Source organism: Erinaceus europaeus, chromosome 11 (assembly GCF_950295315.1).
Source record: "Erinaceus europaeus chromosome 11, mEriEur2.1, whole genome shotgun sequence".
NCBI classification, from domain to species: Eukaryota; Metazoa; Chordata; class Mammalia; order Eulipotyphla; family Erinaceidae; genus Erinaceus; species Erinaceus europaeus.
Genome location: NC_080172.1, coordinates 63,002,057 through 63,028,614, shown reverse-complemented (window position 1 = coordinate 63,028,614; position 26,558 = coordinate 63,002,057). Strand labels below are relative to the sequence as shown.

The window sequence follows — 26,558 nt, the reverse complement described above, 5'->3', positions numbered from 1 at the left end:
AAGTAAAAACTATTTCATGGGGGTTGGGCAGTGGCGCAGTAGGTTAAGCGCATGTGGCGCAAAGCGCAGGGACCAGCGTAAGGATCCCGGTTCAAGCCCCCGGCTCCCCACCTGCAGGGGAGTCGCTTCACAGGCGGTGAAGCAGGTCTGCAGGTGTCTATCTTTCTCTCCCCCTCTCTGTCTTCCTCTCCTCTCTCCATTTCTCTCTGTCCTATCCAACAATGAACAACATCAACAATGGCAATAATAATAACCACAACGAGGCTGCAACAACAAGGGCAACAGAAAGGGGCGGAAAATGGCCTCCAGGAGCGGTGGATTCATGGTGCAGGCACTGAGCCCAGCAATAACCCTGGGGGGGGGGGACTATTTCATTACGTACTTTACGGTGTCTTTTTTAGGTCTTTCTGCTTGCTTGCTTCATTTATTGAGTCACTACAGACTGTTGTGTACTTTTTCTTTAAGGTATACATTTTCCCCCTAGCTTATGGATATATATGCATATGCCCTATCTCATGGACCCTGGTCTATATCTAGATTTTGAGGTTTTGTTAAGAAGTACACCACCCAGAATGGAATTAAGGAGTCCTAGGAGCTAGGAAAGGTTTCACCAGAGTAATGAAGCTGAAGGGTTGACATTCCACGCCTGAAGTCTCTAGACACATGCCAAGGTGGTACAGGTTGCATTGAGAAGAAGTTCCCTCTTTTAAGGAGAAAATTTGATATAGAAAAACTCTTAATATATGTGGTCTAGATGTAGTGAAACTTCATATTTTTTTCATTACCTTTACTAATCTGAATCACCTGTCATTTGAATAATTACCCTCACTTTTTAACTGCATCTCAAAGATGCAGTTTGCCTCCTCCCAAATTTATTCTCAACACAAAGTCACTTTTTTTCTTTTTAACATGCCAGTCTGTTTATTTTTTAGAAAGAGAGAGAGAGAGAGAGAGAGAGAGAAAGAGAGGCCGAGACCAACCAAACACCAGAACTGGAGACCAGGCTCTAACCTGGACTACACATATCGCAAAGTGGTAAACTCTCCAAGTGACCTTTTTTGTGACTTCTAGTCTAATCTTGTTACTTCTCTACTTAAATCCTATCAATATTTTTTGACCTACTTTTTCTGGCTATCACTTGGTTTGTACTGTTAGCACTTGAGCTCTCTGGCTTAATGTAGAGGCGAATATCCTCTCTATAGCTGTTTGGATATCCAAGGAAGTATAAAGAAGGATGAACGAATTAGAGCCAAGGGCAGCTATTTCAAGAGTGTTGTTACCTTTTCTCTGAAATTTTCTGTTTCCTGCTCCTAGGAATTGGAAGCAGCAGTTTATTCACCCTTTTCTTTGTAGATCAACACCTAGCATTCCACCTAGCATTCCAAAGTCATTATCATCTGTAATTTGCAATAGGCAGGCCTACTATCATTGTATATCCCAGTGAGTACCTCTTTTACTCCCATCATGTTCTTCTATAGCTCTTGTAAACTGGAGGTGTAGGTGAGATCCTTATGTACTCTGAGTGCTGTGCTTATGAGCTAGTGTTGTATGTCAGTGTCTGGCATTTTTTGCAGTATGGTCCAAATTGTCTTGTATTCTCTGTGATTGACATTTGCATGGGCAGAGATGAACTTTTTCTTCCTTCTGTTTTTGGTTATTTCTGCTCATTGCATTCTGTGTTGAAGAAATAGCTTTTTATAAATGACTTACACTGACTGCCATGCTTCCAAAAAGACTCTCTAGTCCGTGAACCTAGAATTAGCACCAACATGCTAGACAAAACCATTTAGTATCACTGATTGTGTTTCTATCATGTGGTTCTTAGTTCTAATTAATTCATGTCTGAATTTATAGTAAGTCCCTTTAGCATTATTTATGGATATAGATTTATTATAATCCAATAATGGGAAGTGGGAGACTGGAGATCTTCTGACAGTTTCATTTATGTTGACATTTTCTGAAAGGTTCTTTTTCACTCATTCTTATGGTTAAGGTGAGTTGGGGAAAGATTTTTTAGTGAAGATAAGCAAAGAAATTACCATTTACCTTTTATTATTTATTAGTGATTTAATAGTGATCTACAAGATTATAAGATAGTAGAAGTATAATTCCACACCACTCCCACCACCAAAGTTCTGTGCCCCACCCCCACCAATGGTAACCACCATAGTTCTTCCAAGGTCATAGATGTGGAATACATGTATATATATATATTTTTTCTTTTTCATGCTCAAGTGTTTCAGTTTTCTATATCCCACATATGCATGAAATCACTCCATAATTAGAAATGACCATTTATTAGTAGTTACAAAATATTTAAAAATTTTGACTTGTTTTTTTATTTATTGCCACTAGGGTTATCACTGGGGTTCAGTGCCTGTGACTCCCAGCTGTCATCCCCTCCCCATCCTCTTTCTTTTTTGACTTGATGGAACAGTTAGAAATTGAGGTAGAATGGGAGGATAGGGAAGAAGGAAGGGAAAGAGAAAGAGAACAAGGGAAAGAGGGGAAGAGAGGGTGAAAGAGAGAGATCTGCAGCTCTGCTTCACCATTTGTAAAGCTTCCGCTCTTCAGGTGGGGACCAGGAGCTTGAACAGGGTCCCTTGCATGCAGTGTGATGAATATGCTCAATCAGGTGTGCCACCACTCAACTCTGAAAAATTTGACATTATTATAATCATTTTGTAAGGATAATTTAAATATCATTAATATGTATTACTATTTAAATATAGATACTAGAGAGAAAATGGAAAATACTTCAGTTATTTTATGTAATAAATGTTGATTCTTCCTGGAGTTAGATCACTTCTGATATGTAGTGTAGTTTTATTTATTTATTTATTTATTTATTTATGCCTCCAGGGTTATTGCTGGGGCTCGGTGCCTGCACTACGAAGCCACTGCTCCTGGAAGCCATTTTCCCCATTTTGTTGCCCTTGTTGTTATAGCAGTTGTTGTTTTTGTTGGACAGGACAAAGAGAAATTGGGAGAGGAGGGGAAGACAGAGAGGGGGAGAGAAAGACACCTGCAGACCTGTTTCACTGCTTGTGAAGCGATCCCCCTGCAGGTGGGAAGCCAGTAGCTCAAATCCTTGAGCCTGTCCTTGCGCTTTGTACCATGTGTGCTTAATCTGCTGCATTACTGCCCAACCCCCTGTAGTGTAGTTTTTATTTATCTATCTTTCTTACTATTAAATAGGACAGAGAGAAATTGAGATGGTTGGGGGCAAGAGTGAGAGACACCTGCAGATCTGTTTCCCTGCAGATGGGATGCGGGGGCTCGAACCTGGGTCCTTGTTCATGGTAATGTGTGTACTTATGCTGGGGTGTCACCATGCAGCCCCAGTAGTATAGTTTTAGAACTTCTTACTATCCACTTTAGAAAGTTTCTAAAGATTGGTATTACTAAATAGTAATATATAGTATATATTACTATCAGAAAAGTAAGCTATTTTAATTGCTTAATAACAGTTAATGTGGGACTGGTTGGTGGTGCACCTTGTTGAACACACACATTACAGTACTTAAGGACCCGAGCTCAAGCCCCCGGTCCCCACTTGAAGCGGGAAAGCTTCATAAGTGGTGAGGCAGTGCTATAGATGTCCCTCTGTCTCTCTCCCTTTCTACCACCATCATCCCTCTCAGTTTCTCTCTGTCTCTATTCAATAATTTTTTTTAAGTTGGGCATCATTTAATAACACTTAATTATATCAACCAATTGCCTGAACTCAGAGGTTGAGATTGTTTACATAACGATGCTTCTTTAAAAATACAGTCTGGATTCTCTTGGAGGCATTTTATTTTATGTTCAGACTTCTGACTTAGCACATTTGTATTCCTTATCAGATGTTATAATGAAACATCAATAACAGATCTTCCATCTCAAACCTTGGACATTCTATTGAAGCATATAACTTTGATTTGCCAAGACTACTGAACCCAGTTATTCTGTTTCAGGGAAAATGAAAGAGCACAATAGATGACTTTGTACCCTCTTGTCAAAAGGATGAAACATTAATACTATGATTCAGATATTGGTGTGCCAACCAGTCACTGGTTATCTGACATTATGACAGGTTTGCTAATGATTCCCGACATGAGTGTCACGAAGAAAACATTGTAAATAGCCTCAGGATAGCACTCTGAAAACACTTTTTCTTTAGGTACTAAATCTACCTGATTCTATCAAATAAAACCTTTGAAAATTGAGAGACCCACCTTTCTTTTCTTTCCTCTTCTTTGTTGTAACTTACAACAAAAGATTTATGTTAATGAGAGAAAAAAACCAGAGCATTGCTCAGTTCTGGCATATGGTGGTGTTGGGGAACAAATCGAGTCCCCTTCAGGCCTCAGGTATGGCAGTCTGGTGCGCTACTGTTGTTATGTCTCCCCAATTCAGAATGGATCACTTTTTATATCCCCTTCTTTTTTTTTTTGACTTACAGTATAGGTTCTAGAGCCAGATTGGCTAGGTTTATATACCTGGCCTGCTGCTTGATGTAACCTTGGTTAACTTAATTAACCTCAGTTTCCTATTTGTAAAATAGGAAATATAGTTACACCTGCCTCAAAGGACTTCATGAAAAGTAAAGAAAACATAGTATATAAAATAATGTATATAAAGTGATAATGATTCTAAAATGATAGTTCTAGAGTTTAGTGTTCTTTATTTCCTATTTTCTCATTCATACATTTTTTTCTTGGTCTATATTCATATTTCTAGTGGTGCTAGGAACTGGATTTGGATGATCAATTAGATTTGTTTTCTATTTTAGGATAGTCAGATTTTATTTTGTGAATACATTAAAATATTAAGAGCAGAATTTGAGAAACAGGTATATAAACTAAAATTTACTTCTCAAAAGTTATTAGCTAGCATTTTGATGGATTCAAAATATATTTCATTGTTTCAGAAGCATACTTTAAGATAAAGTTGTATGTAGATCACCAAGTAACACTGCATTTGGTCAATAAGTGAATATTGTCTCTTAAAATTTAATATTTTTGAGGCATGGAGAAAGTCAAATAAAAATATTAAAAATACTAAGTAAGGCTACTTTTCCTCATTCTGTGTGTTAGATACTGGAACAAAATCTAAAAACAAATCAAGGCACTGAACCTTAGATAAGCTGATAAACTTTTGTGCTTAACAACTGTACATAATCTTTTAAAAATAACTATATGTTTTGGGATAGATTTTACTATAAAGTCTGTTGATACTGATTACTTAGGAAAGTCTTGTTCAAATTCTATTGATGGTTTCACAAGCATTTGATCTTTGTCTGATTTATTTTTAGAGATTACCTTAACTTGAACCAAGGAATTAAGTTTATGTGTTTTTTCCCCCACTTTAAGGGGGCTTTCTCTTACTGCTATAGGACTTAGAAGATGGAGGGAGCAGCAAAATATACTGCTATTCTAAGTCTAGATCTAGTGGGGAGGTGCATTACTTGTGCTAAGCTGGTTATATTAAATAATTTCAGAGGAAAACACATCTCTTTCCTTCTAAAATAATGGGTAAAGTAGGACTGAGTAGTGGCACACGTGTTACTGTATAAGTGCTGGGATAGCCTGAGGGTGCTTCTTCCTGAGCAAGTGCTCTCTGTGTTGGAGAGAACTCAACTGGAGCCGATCTAGGCTGCTGCGTGGGAGAGGGGGATCAGGAACTCGTGCCGCACTAGCTTCGCAGGAGATACACTCTAGAACTCTCGGAGCCGGAAATCAATTTCCAAGTGTCTTTAATCAGAAGAGCAGCTGTATTTATACTCTCCAAATAGGGTGGAAACAGTATGTGACATAGAGAGGGTGGACCAAAACGGGAGTGGTGGAAAATCAGGGTGTGACAAGGAGAGGGGGCGGAGCAGGTGAGAATTCTACCACTGAACCACCAATGCCCTGGAGGGAGGGTGGTGCTTTATGTAAATGTAAAAGTGATTTATGTAAATAGACCACATCTTTGAGTGGGATCAAACCAATCCCACACAGGCATACCAGTGCTAGGATTAGAGACAGAAGCCGGGGGGGGGGGGGATGGCTGGCATACTACCCAACATCTCCCCTTTTCTTTTTAACTATTTGCCATAGTATCAGGAGTGTGGGGCACTTTGTGAGGCAGGGAGACTGATAAGAGGCACACCTTTTGGGGTTCTACTGTCCCTCCTTGCTCAACCTCTCCGTAGGGAGAGACTAACAGGATTGACACACCCCTCAGGCTCAAGCCCTTCCAAGCTCAACCACATCCTCACAATTCCCCAACATCTCCCTCTTACTTAATGACCATATGTAACTGGGTCAGTGTCTGTAAAAGGCTTCATCTCTGTCAGGGGAATAGCAGTGTAGGGGTGAACAGAAACCTGTTGGGAAGAAAGCAGAATGATAGTATGTAAGTGTCTTCAAAGAACTAGCACAAGACAGGGAGGAATAAGTAAGAGTAGCAAGGGACAGAGTGAGACTGAGGATAGGTCTGGTAGGCTGAGAGGAGGGTTGCCTGATGGGTGGAGGAGTGGGGGCCTGATAAGCCGAGGGGCTAGAGGGGTGATCTGGCATTGCAAAGTCCCGAGTCAGCTGGCGGAAAGTTCTATGAACTGTTACAGTCATTCCTTGAGAAGTCCAGCAGTATAAAGGGAGTGTCCAGCAAGTCCGATAGAAGCATCAGTCCAATGTCAATGGCCAGGAAATAAGTGCCACACGTCTATCTTGATGGAGGAGGAAAGCCACTGGAACTTTTCTTCTCTGTAGAGAGTGACCTGGAACCGCCAAAACATGATGGGCGAAACAGAAGCAGGAAGAGCAGACACCGATGGGTGAGAGAAAGGCAGTAGGAAAGTCTTGTCCTTTGGAGTCTGTGAATCAGGTTCTCCAGAACGTGTCAGGTCACATCATGGGTTTCAGGGGGATGGCTGTAATTGTGGGTGATGTCAGAGGTCAAGGGTCCAAGATGGATTTCTGGGGATTCTATATGAGCAGATGCTTCTTCATGCGAAGGCTTATCATAGCTGTAGTCAATTACTTATGAAAAAACTTTGTAACAAATTAGAAGTTTACTATAATTGATAACTCAATGATTATAATTGGTTTAGGTATCTTTATAATTTCGTGTAAAGGTCATTTTATGTGACCTCATGTAGCAGTCTCTGTATAGCAAAATTTTCATACCAAATTTAAGTTACATATATTGATTCTTAACTATTTTTACATTTGGCTTTTAAGCAAACTCAGGTTACTAGAGAGTTAACACATTTTAGTGACAATTTTTTTTTCTACATTTACAGTGTCCGATTGATGCCAAATTTGTTGTGGATTAATTTCCACAAGATAGCTTACAGGACATTTTTGGGGGCCCTCCAAAAATGTCCTGTATAGAGAATTTGTATTTTAACTTAGGAGATGATGAATTGTCACATTGAGTATTTAGAGTTTTACCTTAAACACTCAGTTACTTTAATGAATTGATTTTACCTCTCCTGGTAAGAATGTAGCTTCAAAATTACACTTTAACTGTTAAGTTAATGTTTACTAAACATGAAACATGCATATTAAACATATAGTTTATAACACACAGGAAAAAAACTCGTAACTAAGACATATCGTTTCAAACGCGAATTTAGATCTACTGTCATAGTTGAACCATCTTTACTCACAGTTTAAGACTAAACATTTCATATTTATACCAAGACTTAAAAAAGAAATCAAAAAGAGGAATAAACAATTTTTGGACTGTTTCTGGACGTCTCCAGAAACCATGGCTGCATCCAGCCATTTTATATAAAGTCAGTTAACTTTCAGAGTACTCTGAGCACAATGGGTCATACAAAAAATTTTGGACACTCAATTCACTCAATTTTTTTTTTCTCACTCACTTACAAAATACAACTGGCCAGTCATAGCATAATACATTCGGGGGTGGGGGGCGAGGAAGAGTTCTGTGAATCAGATTTTTTAGATTCTACCATGTTGTATTATGGATCCTGGGGTGCATCCTGCAGCCAGTCCTCTTGCAGCTAGTCCTCTTGCTGTGTTTCTTGTTCTTCAGTATCAGCACCATCATGTGGGTATTGCCGGACATGGCGGGCAGGAACCCAAACAGGTTTGGAGTAATTTTGTGGAAAAAATGCATGCGAAACCTCTCCCCATAGTCAACAGGGAGTCAGGTCCTTTCCAAATTTTATCAAGTGGGTCTTTCCACTTGACTTTAATAGCTGGGAGGGTGGGTGGTGTTTGCCAATGAAGAATAATAGGAGGTTGGTCCGAGTTTTTGTAAATATTAAAGAGACTTAACGTTGTTAAGGCTTTTGCCAGCTGGATATTGGGGGGAGGTACATTTCCCCTTTTCTTTATTTAATTGAGCCTTAAGAGTTTGATGGGCCCTCTTGACAATGCCTTGTCCCTGTGGATTATACGGAATGCCTGTAGTATGAGTAATGTTCCAGAGGGAACAAAAATCTTTAAATTGTTTGCTGGTAAAAGCATTCCAATTATCAGTTTTAAGTTGAAGAGGTAAGCCTATTACAACAAAACAGGAGAGCATATGGCTTATAAGCTTTTCTGAGTTTTCTCCCATCTGAGCTGTAGCCCACATAAACTTAGAGAAGGTATCAATTGAGATGAACACATATTTTTGTTTGCCGAAGTTGGGTATGTGGGTAACATCAGTATGATCCCATCCAAACTGAACTTGGATATGGTGATTCATAAGCACTCTGTGGAAGCAACTTTTGCGAGTAGGAGTTCTTCTGTGCTATTCCTGTAAATATCTTTCAGGTTTTCTCATTTGATCATATCCTTTTCCTTAGTGTTTGTATCAGGAAAGGCAAAACTGGAACTTTTAGTACCTAAATATTATCTCTAAACTTTAGAAACATTGATTTTCTGCTTACAGTAATGCCCTTTCATGTAGGTTATATTTATTTGCACATATGAGAAAAAGACAAAAGAGGATTAGAAATGGCCTATATAGAATAATTATTTTTTAAAAAGTACTCATTTGTAGGAACCTTGTTATAACTTTTCTGTTCCAAATAATATAAAGAACAAACCAGCTTATCATTTCTTAATCAGTTAGATAATCTGTTTCATTTTAACATTCCTCTTTTCAAATTATCTGAAGTCTTGTCTAATAAACACTGTTTGGATAACTTTTTCGTTTTAATAATATAAATTCCCTGCAATCAGATTTCTACTATCCCCTATTTTTCTGTTTATTATTTTCTTCACCCACTCTCATATTCTTCTTTTTATCTTACACTTTCTTCACAAATAAGAAAGTATTTACTCCCTTATTTATTCATTGAGTCCAAGAATCAAACACTTAGAAAATATATGGCCAGTGTTGGAAAAGACAGGGGTTCTGAAGTAGGACTTGTCCAGCCTTGTGCTTCATGTGAGTTTAAAGAGAGGAAAAGAATGAATAAAGTTGTGTTGGAGGCCAGATCTGAAACATGTAGAGCCTTCTAGGACCTGTTCCATGTAGATTCTACTTCAAGTATGATATGAAGTCATTGAGTGGCTACAGACTCGTGACTGATTATCTGAGTTATATTTTTAATGACTGGCTTCTGTGTGAATGGGAGCAGTATATGTAGGGAGGCTGATTACCAGGTTGACTGCACGTGACCACGTGCAAAGACCTAGGCTCAAGTTCTTCACTCCCTACCTGCAGGGTGGAAGTGTCACAAATATGAAATATTCTTTGCCTCTAGCTAATGAATAAATAAATTAAATATTTTTAAATTTATTTATTTATTTATTTATGAGAAAGACAGGAGGAGAGAAAGAACCAGCCATCACTCTGGTACATGTGCTGCCAGGGATTGAACTTGGGACCTCCTGCTTGAGAGTCCAATGTTTTATCCACTGCGCCAACTCCTGGACCACAAATTAAATATTTTTAAAAAGATGTTTTAGAATTCTAGATGAGAAATGATGTTGCCTTAAATAGAATACTAGCTGTGCAAAGGGAGAGAAATGGACAGTATGGGATATGCTTTGGAGGAAGAACTGACAAAAATAGATAATGTACTAGATGTGGGGAATAAAAATGAAAAGGAAAAAAAAAAAGCATGAGGATGCTCTGGGCTTTGTTCTTCTGCATTGGTGGTGCTATTCAGTAGAAAAGAGAAAAACATTAACAGAGGGTGGAATGAAGGTTCAGTTTTGGCTATTTGGAATTTGAGATGATTATGTGAGTTCTAAATATATGTGAATGAATTTGAAACTTGATGGAGTTAGGTTAGGGGTAGAGGCTTATAAGAATTTGGGGTCAGGGCTAGATAGCATAATGCTTATGCAAAGCGACTCTCATGGCTGAGGCTCCAAAATCCCAGGTTTAGTCCCCTGTACCACCATCTGAGGTGCTCTGGTAAAAAAATTAAAATTAAAATTAAAAAAGAATTTGGAAGCCTATTTTTCCCAGGTGTCCGGGAAGATGGCAGACATTCAAGTGGGGACCCAGGCATGGCATCTAGGCCAAGGGAAGCCCTCACACTCCTGGAGGTGCATCTTGCTCAGCCAGAACCTATGTCCAGTCTGGGAGCTCATTCTCCCTTTTCTGGGGACTGATTTGGGGGAGGGGAAGGCACATGTCTGCAAGGCTGCATTAGCCCCTTGAATCCTGAGGCCTTGGTGGCTGTGGGTTAATGGACTGTCAGGTATCAGGAGTTATTTAAAACTCCTGGCTTTGTGGGGAGGCTTTCTGGAACCCTCTGGCCTTAGGGTTCATCGTAAGAGACCTGAATCATAAAGGCAAATGGAGGGAGCCCATGGGCTTGGTTTTTAATTCGAAAACCACAAACATTAGTAAATCAGCAAATTGGGGCCAGGGGTAGATAGTATAATGGTTATGCAAATGGGCTCCCATGCCAAGTCCCAGGTTCAATCTCTCGCACCGCCACCATAAGCCAAATCTGAGCAGTGCTCTAAGAAGAAAAAAAAAGGGGGGGGGTGGAGAAAGAAAAAGAATAAAGCAAACTGGTGCATTTCACCAAAGGACCCCGGGGGTGGGTTTTGGTCCTGGAACATGATGGCAGAGGAGGCCCTGGGGGATGGGCGAGGTTGGTTGTTTAGAGTGTTTTTGTTATGTGGAAAACTGAGAAATGTCACACATGTACCAACTCCTGTATTTTATTATCAACTGTAAACCATTAATTTTCCCAATAAAGAAAAAAAGGTCAGCAAACCCTAAAAAAAAAAAGAAAAAAGAAAAAAAGAATTTGGAAGCCATAGTAAATATACTGGTATTTAAAGGAAGGGAACTGAATGAAATTACCTTACATATTTGCTGTAATCTCTAATCTATATCTTTCTCCCCCCACCCTATAAAATTATACACACATTATATTTTATACGTTTTAATTATATCTTCATCTTAGATAAATATTGTGATTTCTTTACACTGTTTAAGGATATTCAGTTACTACCATTAATGTTTAACTGGAGAGCTAATAGCTAATGTTTTGTCTCCTGTGTGTGTTTTGTAGGCAAAGTCATCAATAAAGATTTACGACATTACCTGAGTCTTCAGTTCCAGAAAGGATCAATTGACCACAAACTGCAGCAAGTGATCAGAGATAATCTCTACTTGAGAACCATTCCATGTAAGTATGGAAACAGAGAAGTAAAGCAGAAAATTCATTACTTAACTAGTAAAATGCCTAGAAAGAATTCAGTGAAGTATCTCATATAAAATTGTAAAGTGGGGGGGGGGGGGCACTAAAATGAGACAAATCGGATATGGAGAAAAATGCTGAGAAAACTTAAGATGATGTTTTTGAAAGTATAAAAGCCAGACATTTCTCTGCTGTGGCTTTTAACAAAGCCACTAGACTTTACAAAGTTAATATATATTGACATGTAACTGAGGTTTATCCCTGTTAAGTCAGTTTCTAAAACCTATGCAGTAAGAATTTTTTTAAATCTAAATGCTATTTACATAAAGAAAAAGACATTTTGTTCTTTTCATAATGGTAAAAAGGAAAAAAGCAACCAGTACCTTTTTTTGTGGTAAGCTTTTTAGAATTTTTATTTAGATGATGATGTAGCTATTCCAGTGTTGATTGTTCTCATAGAATGTAGTTATTGTAATGGTGTTTTTTAATTTAATTTTGCTAGACAGCAAGAAATCTTGTTCTTAAGTTTTGACAGATTAAGTGCAGGTCAAGGAAGGAATCAAAAGCAGTAAATAATAGAAGGAAGGATTTTAAGGGACATTCTGGCTTATTTTCCTCTTCAATATACTTGTAACTCCTTATGGATACTACTACTTTTTAAAGACTCTGGAATTAGTGTTTTAATTTCAGTAACATAACTAGGTAAAATGAACTTTAAATTCTTTTTTTAAGATGGTTCCTTTATTTGATAAAGACAGAAATTGAGATGCTCGGAGAGAGAAGGAAACAGGGAGAGAGACCTGTAGTCCTGCTTCACCATTCATGCAGCAACCCTCCTACAGGTGGGGAACAGGGGCTTAAATCCAGGTACTTGGACATGATAACATGTGTACTTAACCAGGTTCACCACTACTGAGCTCCTTTATGTTCTTGGTTTTTTTTTTTTTTTTTTTATTTCTTTATTGGGGAATTTATGCTTTACATTCAATAATAAATAGAATAGTTTGTACATGCATAACATTTACCAGTTCTTCATATAACAATACAACCCCCACTAGGTTCTCTGTCATCCTTTTTGGACCTGTATTCTCCCCCCCTACCCACCCCATAGTCTTTTACTTTGGTGCAACATGCCAATTCCAGTTCAGGTCCTACCTGTGTTTTCTCTTCTGATCTTGTTTTTCAACTTCTGCCTGAGAGTGAGATCATCCATCCTTCTGTTTCTGACTTATTTCACTTAACATGAATTTTTCAAGGTCCATCCAAGATCGGCTGAAAATGGTGAAGTCACCATTTTTAATAGCAGAGTAGTATTCCATTGTGTATATATACCACAACTTGCTCAGCAACTCATCTGTTGTTGGACAGCTGGGTTGCTTCTAGGTTTTGGCTATTACAAATTGTGCTGCTAAGAACAGATGTGAACACAGATCTTTTTGGTTGAGTGTGTTGGGTTCCTCAGGATATATCCCCAGGAAAGGAATTGCAGGGTCATAGGGTAGGTCCATTTCTAGCCTTGTGAGAGTTCTCCAGACTGTTCTCCACAGAGGTTGGACCAGTTACATTCCCACCAGCAGTGTAGGAGGTTTCATTTGACCCCACACCCTCTCCAGCATTTGCTGCTGTTACCTTTACTGATGTGTGACATTCTCACAGGAGTGAAGTGGTATCTCATTGTTGTCTTGATTTGCATTTCTCTGACAATCAGAGACTTGGAGCATTTTTTCATGTGTTTCTCGGCCTTCTGGATCTCTTCTGTGGTGAATATTCTGTCCAAGTCCTCCCCCCATTTTTGGATGGGGTTATTTGTTGTCTTGTTGTTGAGTCTGGCAAGCTCTTTATATATGTTGGTTATTAAACTCTTATCTGATGTATGGCATGTAAAGATCTTCTCCCATTCTGTGAGGGGTCTCTTGGTTTGGGTAGTGGTTTCTTTTGCTGTGCAGAAGCTTTTTAATTTGATGTAGTTCCATAGGTTTATGCTTGCCTTAGTCTTCTTTGAATTTGATTCGTTTCATTGAAGATGTCTTTAAAATTTATGCAGAAAAGAGTTCTTCCAATATTTTCCTCTAAGTATCGAATACTTTCTGGTCTAACATCTAAGTCCTTGATCCACTTGGAATTTACTTTTGTATTTGGTGAAATAGAGTGGTTCAGTTTCATTCTTCTGCATGTTTCAACCCATTTTTTTCCAACACCATTTGTTGAAGAGACTCTGCTTTCCCCATTTAATAGTCTGGGCACCTTTATCAAACATTAGATGCCCATAGGTGTGGGGGCTTACTTCTGGGCTCTCAATTCTATTCCACTGGTCAGTGTGTGTATTCATGTTCCAATAGCAAGCAATTTTGATGGCAATGGCCCTGTAATGCAATTTGAGATCTGGGAGTGTGATGCTGCCAGTTCAGTTCTTTCTTCTCGAGATTGTTTTGGCAATTCTAGGTCTTTTCTGGTTCCAGATAAAGATTTGTAGCATTTGTTCTGTTCTCCTGAAAATGTGGTTTAGATCTTGATGGGGATGGCATTAAGTTTGTAGATGACTCTGGGTAGTATATTCATTTTGGTGATGTTAATTCTCTCAACCCATGAACTTGGAATATCTTTCCACTTCTTTGTCTATTTTTCAGTTTCTTTGAGTAGTGACTCATAATTTTAAGTATAAAGTCTCATTTCTTTGGTTAGGTTTATTCCTAGATATTTTGTATGCCATTCTTACAGGAGTGAGGTGGTATCTTAGTGTTGTCTTAATTTGCATTTCTCTGACAGTCAGTGACCTACAGCTGTTTTTCATATGTTTGTTAGCCTTTTGGATCTCCTCTGAGCTGAATGTTTTGTTCATATCCTCTGCCCATTTTTGGATGGGGTCATTTGCTTTTTTGGTGCTAAGTTTGCTGAGCTCTTTATATATTTTGGTGATTAGTTTCTTGTCTGATGTATGGCATGTGAAGATCTTCTCCCATTCTGTGAGGGGTCTCTCTCTGTTTGTTTAATAGTTTCTTTGGATGTGCAGAAGCTTTTCAATTTGATGTAGTCCCATTGGTTTGTTTCTGCTTTAGTCTTCCTTGCAATTGGGTTTGATTCATCAAAGAGGTCCTTGAGGTGTAGGTGGGAAAGTGTTTTACCAATGTTTTCCTCTAAGTATTTGATTGTTTCTGGTCTGACATCTAGGTCTTTGATCCATTTGGAGTTGATTTTTGTTTCTGGTGAGATAAAGTGGTTCAATTTCTGTCATTATTTCCTTAAGTAGTGTTTGGTTGTTGATCTCATTATTTTGTGCTTCAACCTTTGGGGTGCTTTTAGCTGGACTCTTGTTCTGGCTCATTTCTCTAATATTTCTTCTTATTGTTTAATCATTTTACATAGTATGTTATGAGGTCCTTTTCTCAGTACTTTTCAAATTACTGATCACTCTTGCCTGGATTGACTTGTGTCTCAGTAAGATAATTAAAGGGTTCACAGTTGTGGAAATTGACAGTTATTTCCATATTTTAATTCCTGAGTTGGAGCACAATGGTTTAAAAGCCTCTTTTGTTCTTTTTCTTCCCTGTAGGCTATAGGAGCCTGAAGGCTTTTTAACTATATGTAGGCTTCTTAGCTTAATCCCTCACTCCTAACTAAGAGATAAAGCAGGGTGGGGGAGAGATAATGCAGTGGTTATGCAAAGAGACTCTCACAAACCTACCACTAGGCCACCAAGGTATAGATTTTCTCCTGTTTCCTGACTAGTTCTCTGTCCCCTGGTGTCAGCAACAGGGCCTCCCCTCTGCTGCTCCAGCTTCTGAGGGCAGTAGCAATGAAGACTCACCGTTGTATTTGGTGAGTCTTAGGGGAATCTTCTCCTTCCTTCAGCTGTCTTTTTGTTGGTGAAACAGACTAGAGGTGGTGTCTGAACTGGTAAAGTGCCAGACTGTTACCAGCCACTTAATCTCTCCCTAGGCTCCTCTCTGTCCATCAGCCACATGTATTTGCACTCACCAGTGATTTGGTGAGTTCCTGAAGTCATTCTAGTCCTGTCTTTTTGCGGTTCTAGATGATCTCCTTTGGTATTCCTAGTTGACCTGGGAGAGGAGAGTAGAGAAACACAGTTGCTGCTGCTTTGTAGCCCTGCCTCCAGAAGTCTCCCAAGTTCTTGGTCTTTATATTTTACCCATTTCCTTGCTTGGGCAAGTTATTCTTAGAGTCATATACATGTGAACCACAAAATACATTTCATGTAGGTGTTACTAGCACTGCAGTAAGAACATAAATGCAAACTATTTGCCTCAGCTAGATGCTCAGACACCTGGTTATTCCTTTTCCCACTTCAAGCCACATCCTCTGCTCTCCACCCCCAGGTCTCCACAGTTCATTGTAGCTTACCTTTCAAAAGTTGAACTGTAAGTTTAGACTCTTTTTTTTTTTTTGCCTCCAGGGTTATTGCTGGCGCTCAGTGCCTACACTATGAATCCACTACTCCTAGGGTAATTTATTTTCCATTGTTGCTGTTGTCGTTAGATAGGACAGAGAGAAATAAAGGAAGGGAAGACAGAGAGGAGAGAAAGACACCTACAGTCCTGTTTCACTGCTTATGAAGCCACCCCCCTGCAGGTGGGGAGCTGGGGGCTCAAACTGAGATCCTGAACGCACGGGTCCTTGTGCTTTGCACTGTGTGCGCTTAACCTGGTACACCACCGCCCAGCCTCCTAAGTTTAGACTACTTAGTATGGTATAAACTAGTTTTGGTTTTGTGTTTTCATTTAGTCCATCTTTTGGAAGGTAAACTACAAATGGATGAGAATCAGATGTGTACTTAAAAAAAAAAAATCCAATATGCTACCCATTGCATCACTGAGCCTCCACTTTTCTCTTTCTTATGGGATTGAACCCAGGGCTTATAAATATAAAGATTCTGCTTTACCACTACATATCCAACCATTGACACTATTTTAAAAAGATATTTATTTATGAGAGAGAACCAGAGCATTACTCTTGGCACAGAGTATTGAACTCAAGACCTTACACATGCAAATCCTGCAGTCTGTCATTATGCAACTGCCCTAATTATAACTTTGTTTTTCTAATTAATTAATTAATTAATTAATAAGAAAGAGGACGAACCAGACCATCACTCCACCACAAGCAATGCTGGGGATTGAATCTGGGACCTCATGCTTGAGAGTCTAATGCTTTTTTTTTTTTTTTTTTTTTTTGCCTCCAAGGTTATTGCTGGGGCTTGGTGCCTACACTATGAGTGCTATGCTGCTGGAGGCCATTTTTCCCGTTTTTGTTGCCCTTGTTGTTACTGCTGTTGTTGTTGGATAGGACAGAGAGAAATTGAGAGAGGAGGCAAAGACAGAAAAGGGGAGAGAAAGATAGACACCTGCAGACCTGCTTAACCACTTGTGAAATGACCCCCCCCTTGCAACTGGGGAATTCTAATACTAGTCCTTATGCTTCATATCATGTACGCTTAACTCCCTGTGTTGCCTGGCCCCAAGTATCCAATGCTTTATCCACTGTTCTACCTCTTGGGTTGATTGTTTTTAAATATGACTTCTTTATGAATTTTCCTCCTACAAATCTACCTCGTCTGATTTTCAGAATTGCAACCCTTGTCTTTATGTTTGTCTAATAAACTTTTATTTATCTTTTTATTTTATCTTTCTAAAATCTCTTGCTTTACAAATAGTTTTGAATTCGGTAGCCAGTTGGAAACCCTTTTGTATTTATTGGTGTCATCAGTATCTTCAATTTCACTTTTGTCATTTTTTCCTTTTATCTTTATACTAGTCTTTAAATAAAACTTTTACTATATAGTCATCTTTATTTGCTCTCTTTTTAGGAATGTTTATATTTTTATTTTAATGACTTCCTTTATACCTTTAACACTCTTTGTTCCTCCTCCCCTTTTTTTACCCCACTATAAACAATATTAAAATAATCTAGTTATCTCTTCCCTCTCTTCCTTAGCATCTGACTTTAAGTAACAGCCTTTTACTCTCAAAAAAAAAAAAAAAAATCAATCAGAAAGCTTATGCTACTTTACATAAGGGTTTTGTTTTAAAAGACTTTTATCTATTTTCGAGAGAGAGATAGAAACAGAGAGAGGGAGAGAGAGGGAGACCGGAGCAGTGTACAGCTCTGGCATATATATGACGGTGCCGAGGATTGAATCTGTGACATCAGGGACTTCATGCCTCAAAGTCTGGTGTACTATGTCCACACTATCTCTGGGGCTTTCACTGACTTTTGATAGTTTAACTGTATCTTTATTGGTTACATAAATATCTTTCACATACAGACTCTCCCTTTGACAGTTATCATTCATTTATCATTTATTCTATGGAGAAAATATATTTATGTTGTTTCTTCAGTAATTATGGTGGTCTCAAATTTGCTCTCTGCTTGATTCACCATGAAGGACTCACAGAGTCTCATCAGTTTGGCTATGGGATTTATACATTAGGATTGGTTATATGTATATGAAATCTTTGGCTCAAGCCTTCTTTCCTTGACTATTCTCATATTAGTCAATTATTTAATTGTTTTCTGGCATAAAGCATTGCTTTTTAAAAAGTCTGAAGACAATCTGATACTCATTTCCTTATAACTAGCTTGCTGTTTGACCTTCATGGAATATCTCAAGAAATAATTTTCAGTTTTATCTCTCTAGAGCTTATATTCTTATTAAAAAGTTAAGAAAATCATGTACTTGTGATTTCTTTCTTTTTTTTCTCCTTGGAGTTCTTTGCTGAGGCTTAGTGCTCACTTAGTGCTGTGGCTCCTAGTGCCCATTTTTGGTTTCATCTTTTGCTGCTTCTTTTTTTTTTTTTTTTTTCCAGAGAAAAGTAAGGAAAGAGGGGGACTGAGAGAGAGAGAGAGAGATGCAGCCTTGCTTCACTGCTTATGATGCTTTCCCCTTGCAGATGGGGACCCAGGTTCTCATGCATGATAACATGTGTGCTCTATCGTGTATACCATCACCTAGCCTCTGTACTTACATCTTTCTATCATCTGTTTTGCTGCCCTCAGTCACCTTTACTTGAATCTTCTTTTCCTTTACTTTCTCTATACCAGTTCTATAGTTTCTCCTTGGTATGAAGTTTTTTGGTAGAAGGGAGCTATAGTTTACTTAATTTTAATTCATAAGGTTCAATAAGATGAAGCTTTTTTCAGATGTTAACAGGACCTCTTAATCTACAAATTGAAATGAAATGTATATAAACCTCACCAACATCCTAGATGCACTGATACATCAGTATCACACAACAAATTGTCATATCTGACCCCATTTGTTTGTTTGTTTATTTAATTTATTTGATTTATTTAGTGGATCTGAGATCCAGCACATGCGTGGTTTCACCATTCAAGGTTTTCTTCGTGCGTACACATGTGTGCTTGCGTGCATGCGTGTGCATAAGAATGAGAAAGAAAGACCAGAGCTTTCTCCTACTGCTATAGCACTTCCCATGGCCTTGATCCTGGGCTGCACAAAAGACAAAGCAGATGCCCTATTTAGTGATCTGTTGTTTTTAAACCTTATTTATTTCATTTGCTAGGACAGAAATTGAGAGGGAGAGGAGATAGAGGAGAGAAAGCTGCAACACTGCTTCACTGCTTGTAAAGCTTTCCCCCTACAGGTGGGGACTGGGGATCTGAATACCGGTCGTTATGCATGGTAACATGTGCACTTAGCCAGATGCACCACCGCCTGGCTTCACCTAGTGATCTATCTCTACTCCTGAGTGCTCATATTCGATCTCTAAATATTCTTTACCAAAGGTCACCAGAACTGACAATAGCTCACCTGAAAGGATACTTGCCTTGCTATGTGTGTGACCCAGGACCCAGGCGGCCTGTGACTTCCACAGCTTGCTGCCTGGAGGGTTTTCAGGACCAACACACACAGGCGAGCTCAGGCAGAATACTGTAGACTCTGAGATAAGGAAACTGGGTTTAAGAAGACTAAGATGTCTGAACATTAGCAAGAGAGGGTATCACAGAAGAGAGCTATGATGAAATTCAAGTAATCTGTGGAAGTGCCCTCATAAGCCTGTTGCTGAATACTCAACTGGGTATGTGTAGGTTGAGACTTCATGTGAGCAGGCAAAGAACTCCCTAGAAGCTAGAAGGTTAACTATTTCCAATTTTTAATAGGGCTTGAAGAAGTTGGAGTTCTAACCTTAAGGGCCAGTTCTAACCCCATAAGGGCCAGGCTTATTAGAGGCTAAAATAATCACAGATTCAGCTCTTTGAGGCCTGCTTTAATAAAACTTGATGAACCAAGCTCTGAAAGAATTAAGAGAACAGATATTTAACTTAACTCATAGCTTAAAATAAACTAATATTATATTCAAAAAATAAGTAAATAAATAGGCTAGTATTCAAAATTTCTAGTACTTAATAAGTATTATTACACATAAAAAGCAAGAAAATGTTACCCATAATCAAAAGAAAAAAACCACTTGATTAAAAATGAATAGTCATGTTTCTATATAGTAAGAATTTTATAGTTGTTATAAATATATTTAATAATTTAAAGGATAATGTGAACAGAATGAAAAAAATGAAATATTTTTTAGAGAAGAATTAAATGGAACTTGAAAAATTCACCAACTAGACTTATTCACAGATTGGCAATAGCAGAGGTAAAGAAATTGAGAGCACTACAATATAAACTAATCAAACTGAAAATAAGAAAGTGGCATTTTATTTTAATGCACAGACAGGTAAATACTTCACTTGTGCCCTGAAGGACTATTACTGGATTTACTCTCTTTTTTTTAAATTTATATTTATTTTATTTATTCCTTTCTGTTGTCCTTGTTTTATTGTTGTAGTTATTATTGATGTTGTTGTTGTTGCATAGGACAGAGAGAAATGGAGAGAGGAGGGGAAGACAGAGAGGGGGAGAGAAAGACACCTCTGTGAAGTGACTCCCCTGCTGGTGGGGAGCTGGGGACTCGAACCGGGATTCTTACACCGGTCCTTGTGCTTTGCACCGTCTGTGCTTAACCCACTGTGCTACCGCCCGACTCCCTGGATTTACTCTCTTATGTTGAACAATTAGAAATTGGGCAAGATAAATGCAACAGGGGCCCGGGCAGTGGTATACTGGGTAAAACACACATATTACAATGCACAATGGTAGGGAGTGGGTGCTCAAACCTTGCACAGGTCCTTGCTTTTTCGGATCTTTGTACTTTGTACTATGTGTGCTTAACTGGGTGCGCCACCTCCCAGCACCCTGGCTGACCTTTTCTTTTTTTAACTTTAAAATATCAATGACTGAAAACAGGTGTTTATATTTTTTAAAAAATATTTATTTTATTTAATAGATAGAGATAGAAGGAACCTGAGAAAGAAGGGGTAAGATAGAAAGGGAGGAAGAAACCCACTCAACGCTTATGAAGCTTCCCCCACCCCTGCAGGTGGGGGCCAGGGACTTGAACTAGGATCCTTACTTTACAAGCAAGCTGGGATGCAGGTCTGCAGGTGTCTATTTTTCTCTCCCCATCTATATCTTCCCTCCCCTCTCAGTTTTTCTGTGTCCTATCCAGTAAAATGAAAAAAATGGCCACCAAGATTAGTGGATGAGTAGTACAGGCACTGAGTCCCAGATATAACCCTAGAGGGGGAAAAAAAAAAAGTCATCCAGGAGTGGGATCACACATGCACAAAGACCTGAAGCCCTGGGTGTCTCCCATCCCCCAAAGGGAATATTTAGTTATACTGATATTTCTTGCTCATGGATTAAAGGCCCAATTTTGCAAAGACATCAGTTCTCCTCAAATTGATTAATAATAGATCCAGTCTAACTAAATACATAAAATTTCAGAATTTTTAGCCTGATACCAGAATGTATAGAAAAGCAATATGACTGGGGAGGAAAGAAAAACTAGTGGATTTTCTCTATTGTGTCTCAAGTTTTGTCATGAAAATATGATGACTGTAGCATTCTATGGTCAGTAGATGAATGGGCTGTAACAGAAGTTGAGTGATAACTAGTTTTGTACAGGTGTCTCTATAAAATTTCTGTGACAGAAGTGCTGGGGTTAATCAAAGTGGATAATAATTGACTTTACAGTGACTATTGTTGATTACCATTACAAAAGAAGAAAATTAGATGACTACTTTCCATCAGGGTCTCAAAAAATCAATTAAAGAACGTTAAAGTTGTAGGTGTGAAAGGCAAAACTATGTGTGTGTCTTGTGCGTGTGTGTATGTAGGAATATGTAGGAATATGTGTGTAGACAGGGTCTACATGCTTGATTTCACCACTTGGGTCACATTTTTCAAAGGAATTTGGTTGGAAGAGAGAAAGATATTGCAGTGTAAGAATTTCCTCTTGTAGTACCTCCTATGTGCTGTCATGACTTAGCTTGGACTGTGTACATTACAAGCACATACTCTGCCCAGTGAGCTACCCCTCTGACCCTAAAATCCTTTTTTTTCATTTATTTATTGGGGGATTAATGTTTTAAATTCGATAGTAAATACAGTAGTTTGTACATGCATAACATTTCTCACTGGGTCCTCTGTCATCCTTTTTGGACCTGTACTCTTCCCCCACCCACCCAACCCAGAGTCTTTTACTTTGGTGCAATACACCAACTCCAGTTCAGGTTCTACTTATGTTTTCTCTTCTGATCTTGTTTTTCAGCTTCTGCCTGTGAGTGAGATCATCCCATATTCATCCTTCTGTTTCTGACTTATTTCACTTAACATGAATTTTTCAAGGTCCATCCAAGATCGGCCGAAAACGGTGAAGTCACTGTTTTTAATAGCTGAGTAGTATCCCTTTGTGTATATATATCACAACTTGCTCAGCCACTCATCTGTTGTTGGACACCTGGGTTTCTTCCAGGTTTTGGCTATTACAAATTGTGCTGCTAAGAACAGATGTGTACACAGATTTTTTTGGATGGGTGTGTTGGGTTCCTTAGGATATATCCCCACGAGAGGAGTTACAGGATAATGCCTTTTTTTTTTTTTTTAACAAGGGAATAGAATATCTCTGTGAGTGTGGGAAGGATTTCTTCAGTAGTATGCATGCACACACACACTAGCTATAAAGGAGAGGAAATGATAAGTTTGATTACATTAAAATAAAAAACTTCTGTCATCAAAAAAACATTAAAAATTGAAAAGAAAGAACAGTGTTATTTCAAAACAAAAATGAGAGATGAAAAAAATCACAGGGAAAGAAAAGTCTGATTTGTTAACAATATTTATTTCTATAATGTAAATAAATTCATATGAGATTGACAAATAAATAAGAGAATATTGTCAATTTAGCTGAAGCAATATTGATTCTTGTGCCATTTCCCCCAGCAAGTTAATGTTTTGTAGCAACCAGTTTCATATCAACATGAAATCTGCAAACATAGCTGAACATTTTATGAACTGTTTACATGGTACCATGCCAAATCCCCTCAGTTTTCCCTTTCTTCTCAGTTTGGCCTTGTGCTATCTGTTATATTTTTTGCCATACCTTCAGTTATTCACTTGCCTCAGCCCTCTTTTTATCCCTTCTATCAAGCTTCCTTTCTGTCTTCCTTCCTTCCTTCCTTCCTTCCTTCCTTCCTTCCTTCCTTCCTTTCTCTCTTTTTTTTTCTTTTTTATGTATTTATTTACTCCATTGTCTTAACTAGGAATTCATCATCTTTTAAACTATGTTAATCATTTAAATTGAAGTTATTTATTGATTGTTACAAATTATAAGTGCTCTGGTTACAAAATTGCAATAGGTTTAAGTGGTCATCTCTGACTCTATTCCCTCCATAACTTTTTTCTTTTCTTCTTTTTTTTTTTTTCTTTTTTTAACCAGAGCACTGCTCAGCTCTGCTTTATGGTGCTTACAGGGGTTTCAACCTGGGACTTCATAGCCTCAGGCATGAGGGTCTCTTTGTATAACCATTATGGTATCTCCCCTCACCCTATATAACCTCTTATCATTCTTGGTACACAGTTTTGCAGAAAGTACTCATTAAAGGAAGTATACTTCAATTTTAATAGAAATACTCCTTTGCAACACAGACATCTGACAAAAGACTAAAGCGCTTCATTCTTGTGGAGACACAATTACTTTACTTTTCTACCAATGAAATACATCTTACAGAAGATAGACTCTTCCACTTACAGTTGCCACTTTTTTCTTTTACAAGGAGTAAATACATAATGAAGCACTTTTAAAGTTGTTAACTATGTAAATTTTATGATGTATTGTAGTATCCAGAATGTAAAGAATTACAAATAAATCTTTAACAATCAGGAAATCCAGTAGAGAAGTATCAAAAGACTTAATAGCCCCTTCACAACAGAAAGGATGTCTGTGGCCAGTGACAATATTAAAACAAAAAAAAAAAGATTAATCTCAGAAGACACTTGTACATGAAATACACAATGAGCTGTCTTTACATACTTAGCATGTTGACAGAAGTTTAAAAACTTAATAACTTGTATTGATGTGGCAGAGGATACGTAAGGTACATATGACTACATATGAAGCTGTAAAGTTGACAAAACTAAATTATGTTGACTACATGGCCATTGAGTGGTTAGCAGAAGAAAGGAAGAAGGGAGGTGATTGGTGTCAGTTATTCTAATACATATTGATTTTCAGTGATATACACCTGAAACTTATATAATGTCTTAATGCAGTGCTATTTCAATAAAAACTAAGTAAAATATTTAAAAAAGAAAACCACTGAGTTATGTTGCTTAGAAATGTGTTACTTAGTTGATAATTTTTTTTTTTTAAAGAATGGAAATTAGGCCAGTGAGATAATCTGCTCATTTGGATAGTGTACTGTTTTGCATTTGACCTATTTTTGAGCCTGGTCCCCACATTAAAGAGAACCTTTCCTTCCTTCCTTCCCTCCCACCTTCCCTCCCTTTCTGCTTCTCTGTCTCTATCTGAACAAAAAGAAGAAAGGAAGGAAGGAAGGAAGGAAGGAAGGAAGGAAGGAAGGAAGGAAGGAAGGAAGGAAGGGAGATCGATCATTATCACAAATGTTAAAGCAGTGATTACCTTTAGGGTAGGAGATATAGAGAGGTTTATGATTGGGTGTGCAAAGGGGGGCTTTTGGTGTCCTGTCAGTATTTTTTTTTTACCTGAGTGAATTTGTTTTATTGTTAGGTATTATATTTTGTATATGTGTTTTGTGTGATTTTCTGTATGTTTCCAAATATAATGTAGAAGGGGGAATGAGAAGGTGTCAGATACTTTTGGTAGGTCAGGTAATATGAGGACTTAAACTGTTGACTGTGGTGAGTACAGCAGATTGTCTTAGTAGGAATGGTTCAAGTGTAAATGACAGGAGAGGAACTGGAGAATATGAGTAAACAGGAGTTGGCGGAATTTATTGGAAGAGAGCTACAGTGGTGGCTGGAGGAGTTTAGGAAGATTTACATCAAATATATAGAGTACTAGGAGAATATAAAGATAGTTTTGCTGGAATGAATGGCTGGGAGGTAGTACAGGGGACAGAGCACTAGACTTATAGACATATCGTCCCAAGTTTCATACCTAGTACATGTGCCAGAGTTATGTTCTGGTTCTTTCTTTTTCTGTCACAAATAAATCTTTTATTTATTTGTTTATTCCCTTTTGTTGCCCTTGTTTTTATTGGTGTAGCTATTGTTGATGTCGTTGTTGCTGGATAGGACAGAGAGAAATAGAGGAGGAGAAGACAAAGGGGGAGAGAAAGACAGACACCTGCAGACCTGCTTCACTGCTTATGAAGCGACTCCCCTGCAGATGGGGAGCCGAGGGTTCAAACCAGTATCCTTACGCCAGTCCTTGCGCTTTGCGCCACATGCTCTTAACCCATTGTGCTACCTCCGACTCCCTAATAAATAAATCTTTTTAAAAAATTTCTGAATGGTAAAGGCAAGGAGGAGGTAAAGTAAAAGGAAGGGAGCTTTTTATGTATATGGAATTACCTGCTTTCAGTGGGGAGGTAAACAGTATTTATGTTTGTATAAAGAATTAACATTAAAGGGGGCCAGGTGGTGCCACACCTGATTAAGTGCACACACTGTAGTGCCCAAGGACCTGGGTTCAAGCCTCTGGTCCTCACGGGAAAGTTTCACAAGTGGTGAAGTAGAGCTGCAGGTGTCTCTCTGTCTCTTTCCCTCTCTATCCCCCCCTCAATTTCTCTCTGTCTCTATCTAATACAAATAAATAAAAATTTTTAAAAAGAAAGTTTTTTAAAAAAGAATTAACATTAAAGCTGTTTTGTAAGTCTTAGACATATATATGTTGGTGGAGCTGGGGGCACACCCAGTAGATCACATACATTACTATGTGCAAGGATCCAGGTTCAAGCCCCAAGTCCCCACTGGCATGTGGGAAGCTTCACGTGTGGTGAAGCAGTACTGGAGGAGTCTCTCTCCCTCTCAGTTTCTCTGTCTATCCTAAATAAATAAAATAAAACATAAAAGTAAAATAAGCATTTATGTTTGGATCACAGTTAACATTTTATTTCTATTAATAGTTAGAATCATGAACATCATCTTTGAGGGGGTGAAAAAGAAAGAAGAACGAGACCAGCCCAGCAAATTGCTCTGCGGGGCTGCTTCGTAGTGTACATGTCCCGTCTCTCATTGCAGTGAGGGAAGCTTTGGTGCTGTGTTTCTTTCCCTCTACCCCTCTATCTCTGTCTCTGTCTCTCAAACTGAAAAAAAGTATGTTTGGAGCAGTCAGCAACAACAATAACAATATACATTACTCAAAACTGTTTCACCAACAAAAATTACAAACTAGAGGCCGGGTGGTGGTGCACCTGGTTGAGCGCACATGTTACATACAATGCTCAAGGACTCAGGTTCGAGCCCCTAGTCCCCACCTGCAGGGGGAAGGCGTCACAAGTAGTGAAGCAGTGCTGCGGGTGTCTCTGTCTTGCACCCTCTCTGTCCCTCTCGATTTCTGACTGTCTCTATCCAATAAATAACGATTTCTGACTGTCTCTA

General features: G+C 38.5%; 1 protein-coding gene across 2 annotated transcripts in view; it reads left to right on the top strand.

The window, feature by feature from the left end:
- MAGI3 (membrane associated guanylate kinase, WW and PDZ domain containing 3) overlaps positions 1–26,558 on the top strand; it is a 251,234-nt gene that overhangs the window by 120,943 nt on the left and 103,733 nt on the right. For both annotated transcript variants that reach the window (XM_060201858.1, XM_060201859.1), the window contains exon 2: positions 11,474–11,590. In XM_060201858.1, coding sequence (XP_060057841.1) covers positions 11,474–11,590 — 117 coding nt within the window. The remainder of the gene's footprint in view (positions 1–11,473; positions 11,591–26,558) is intronic.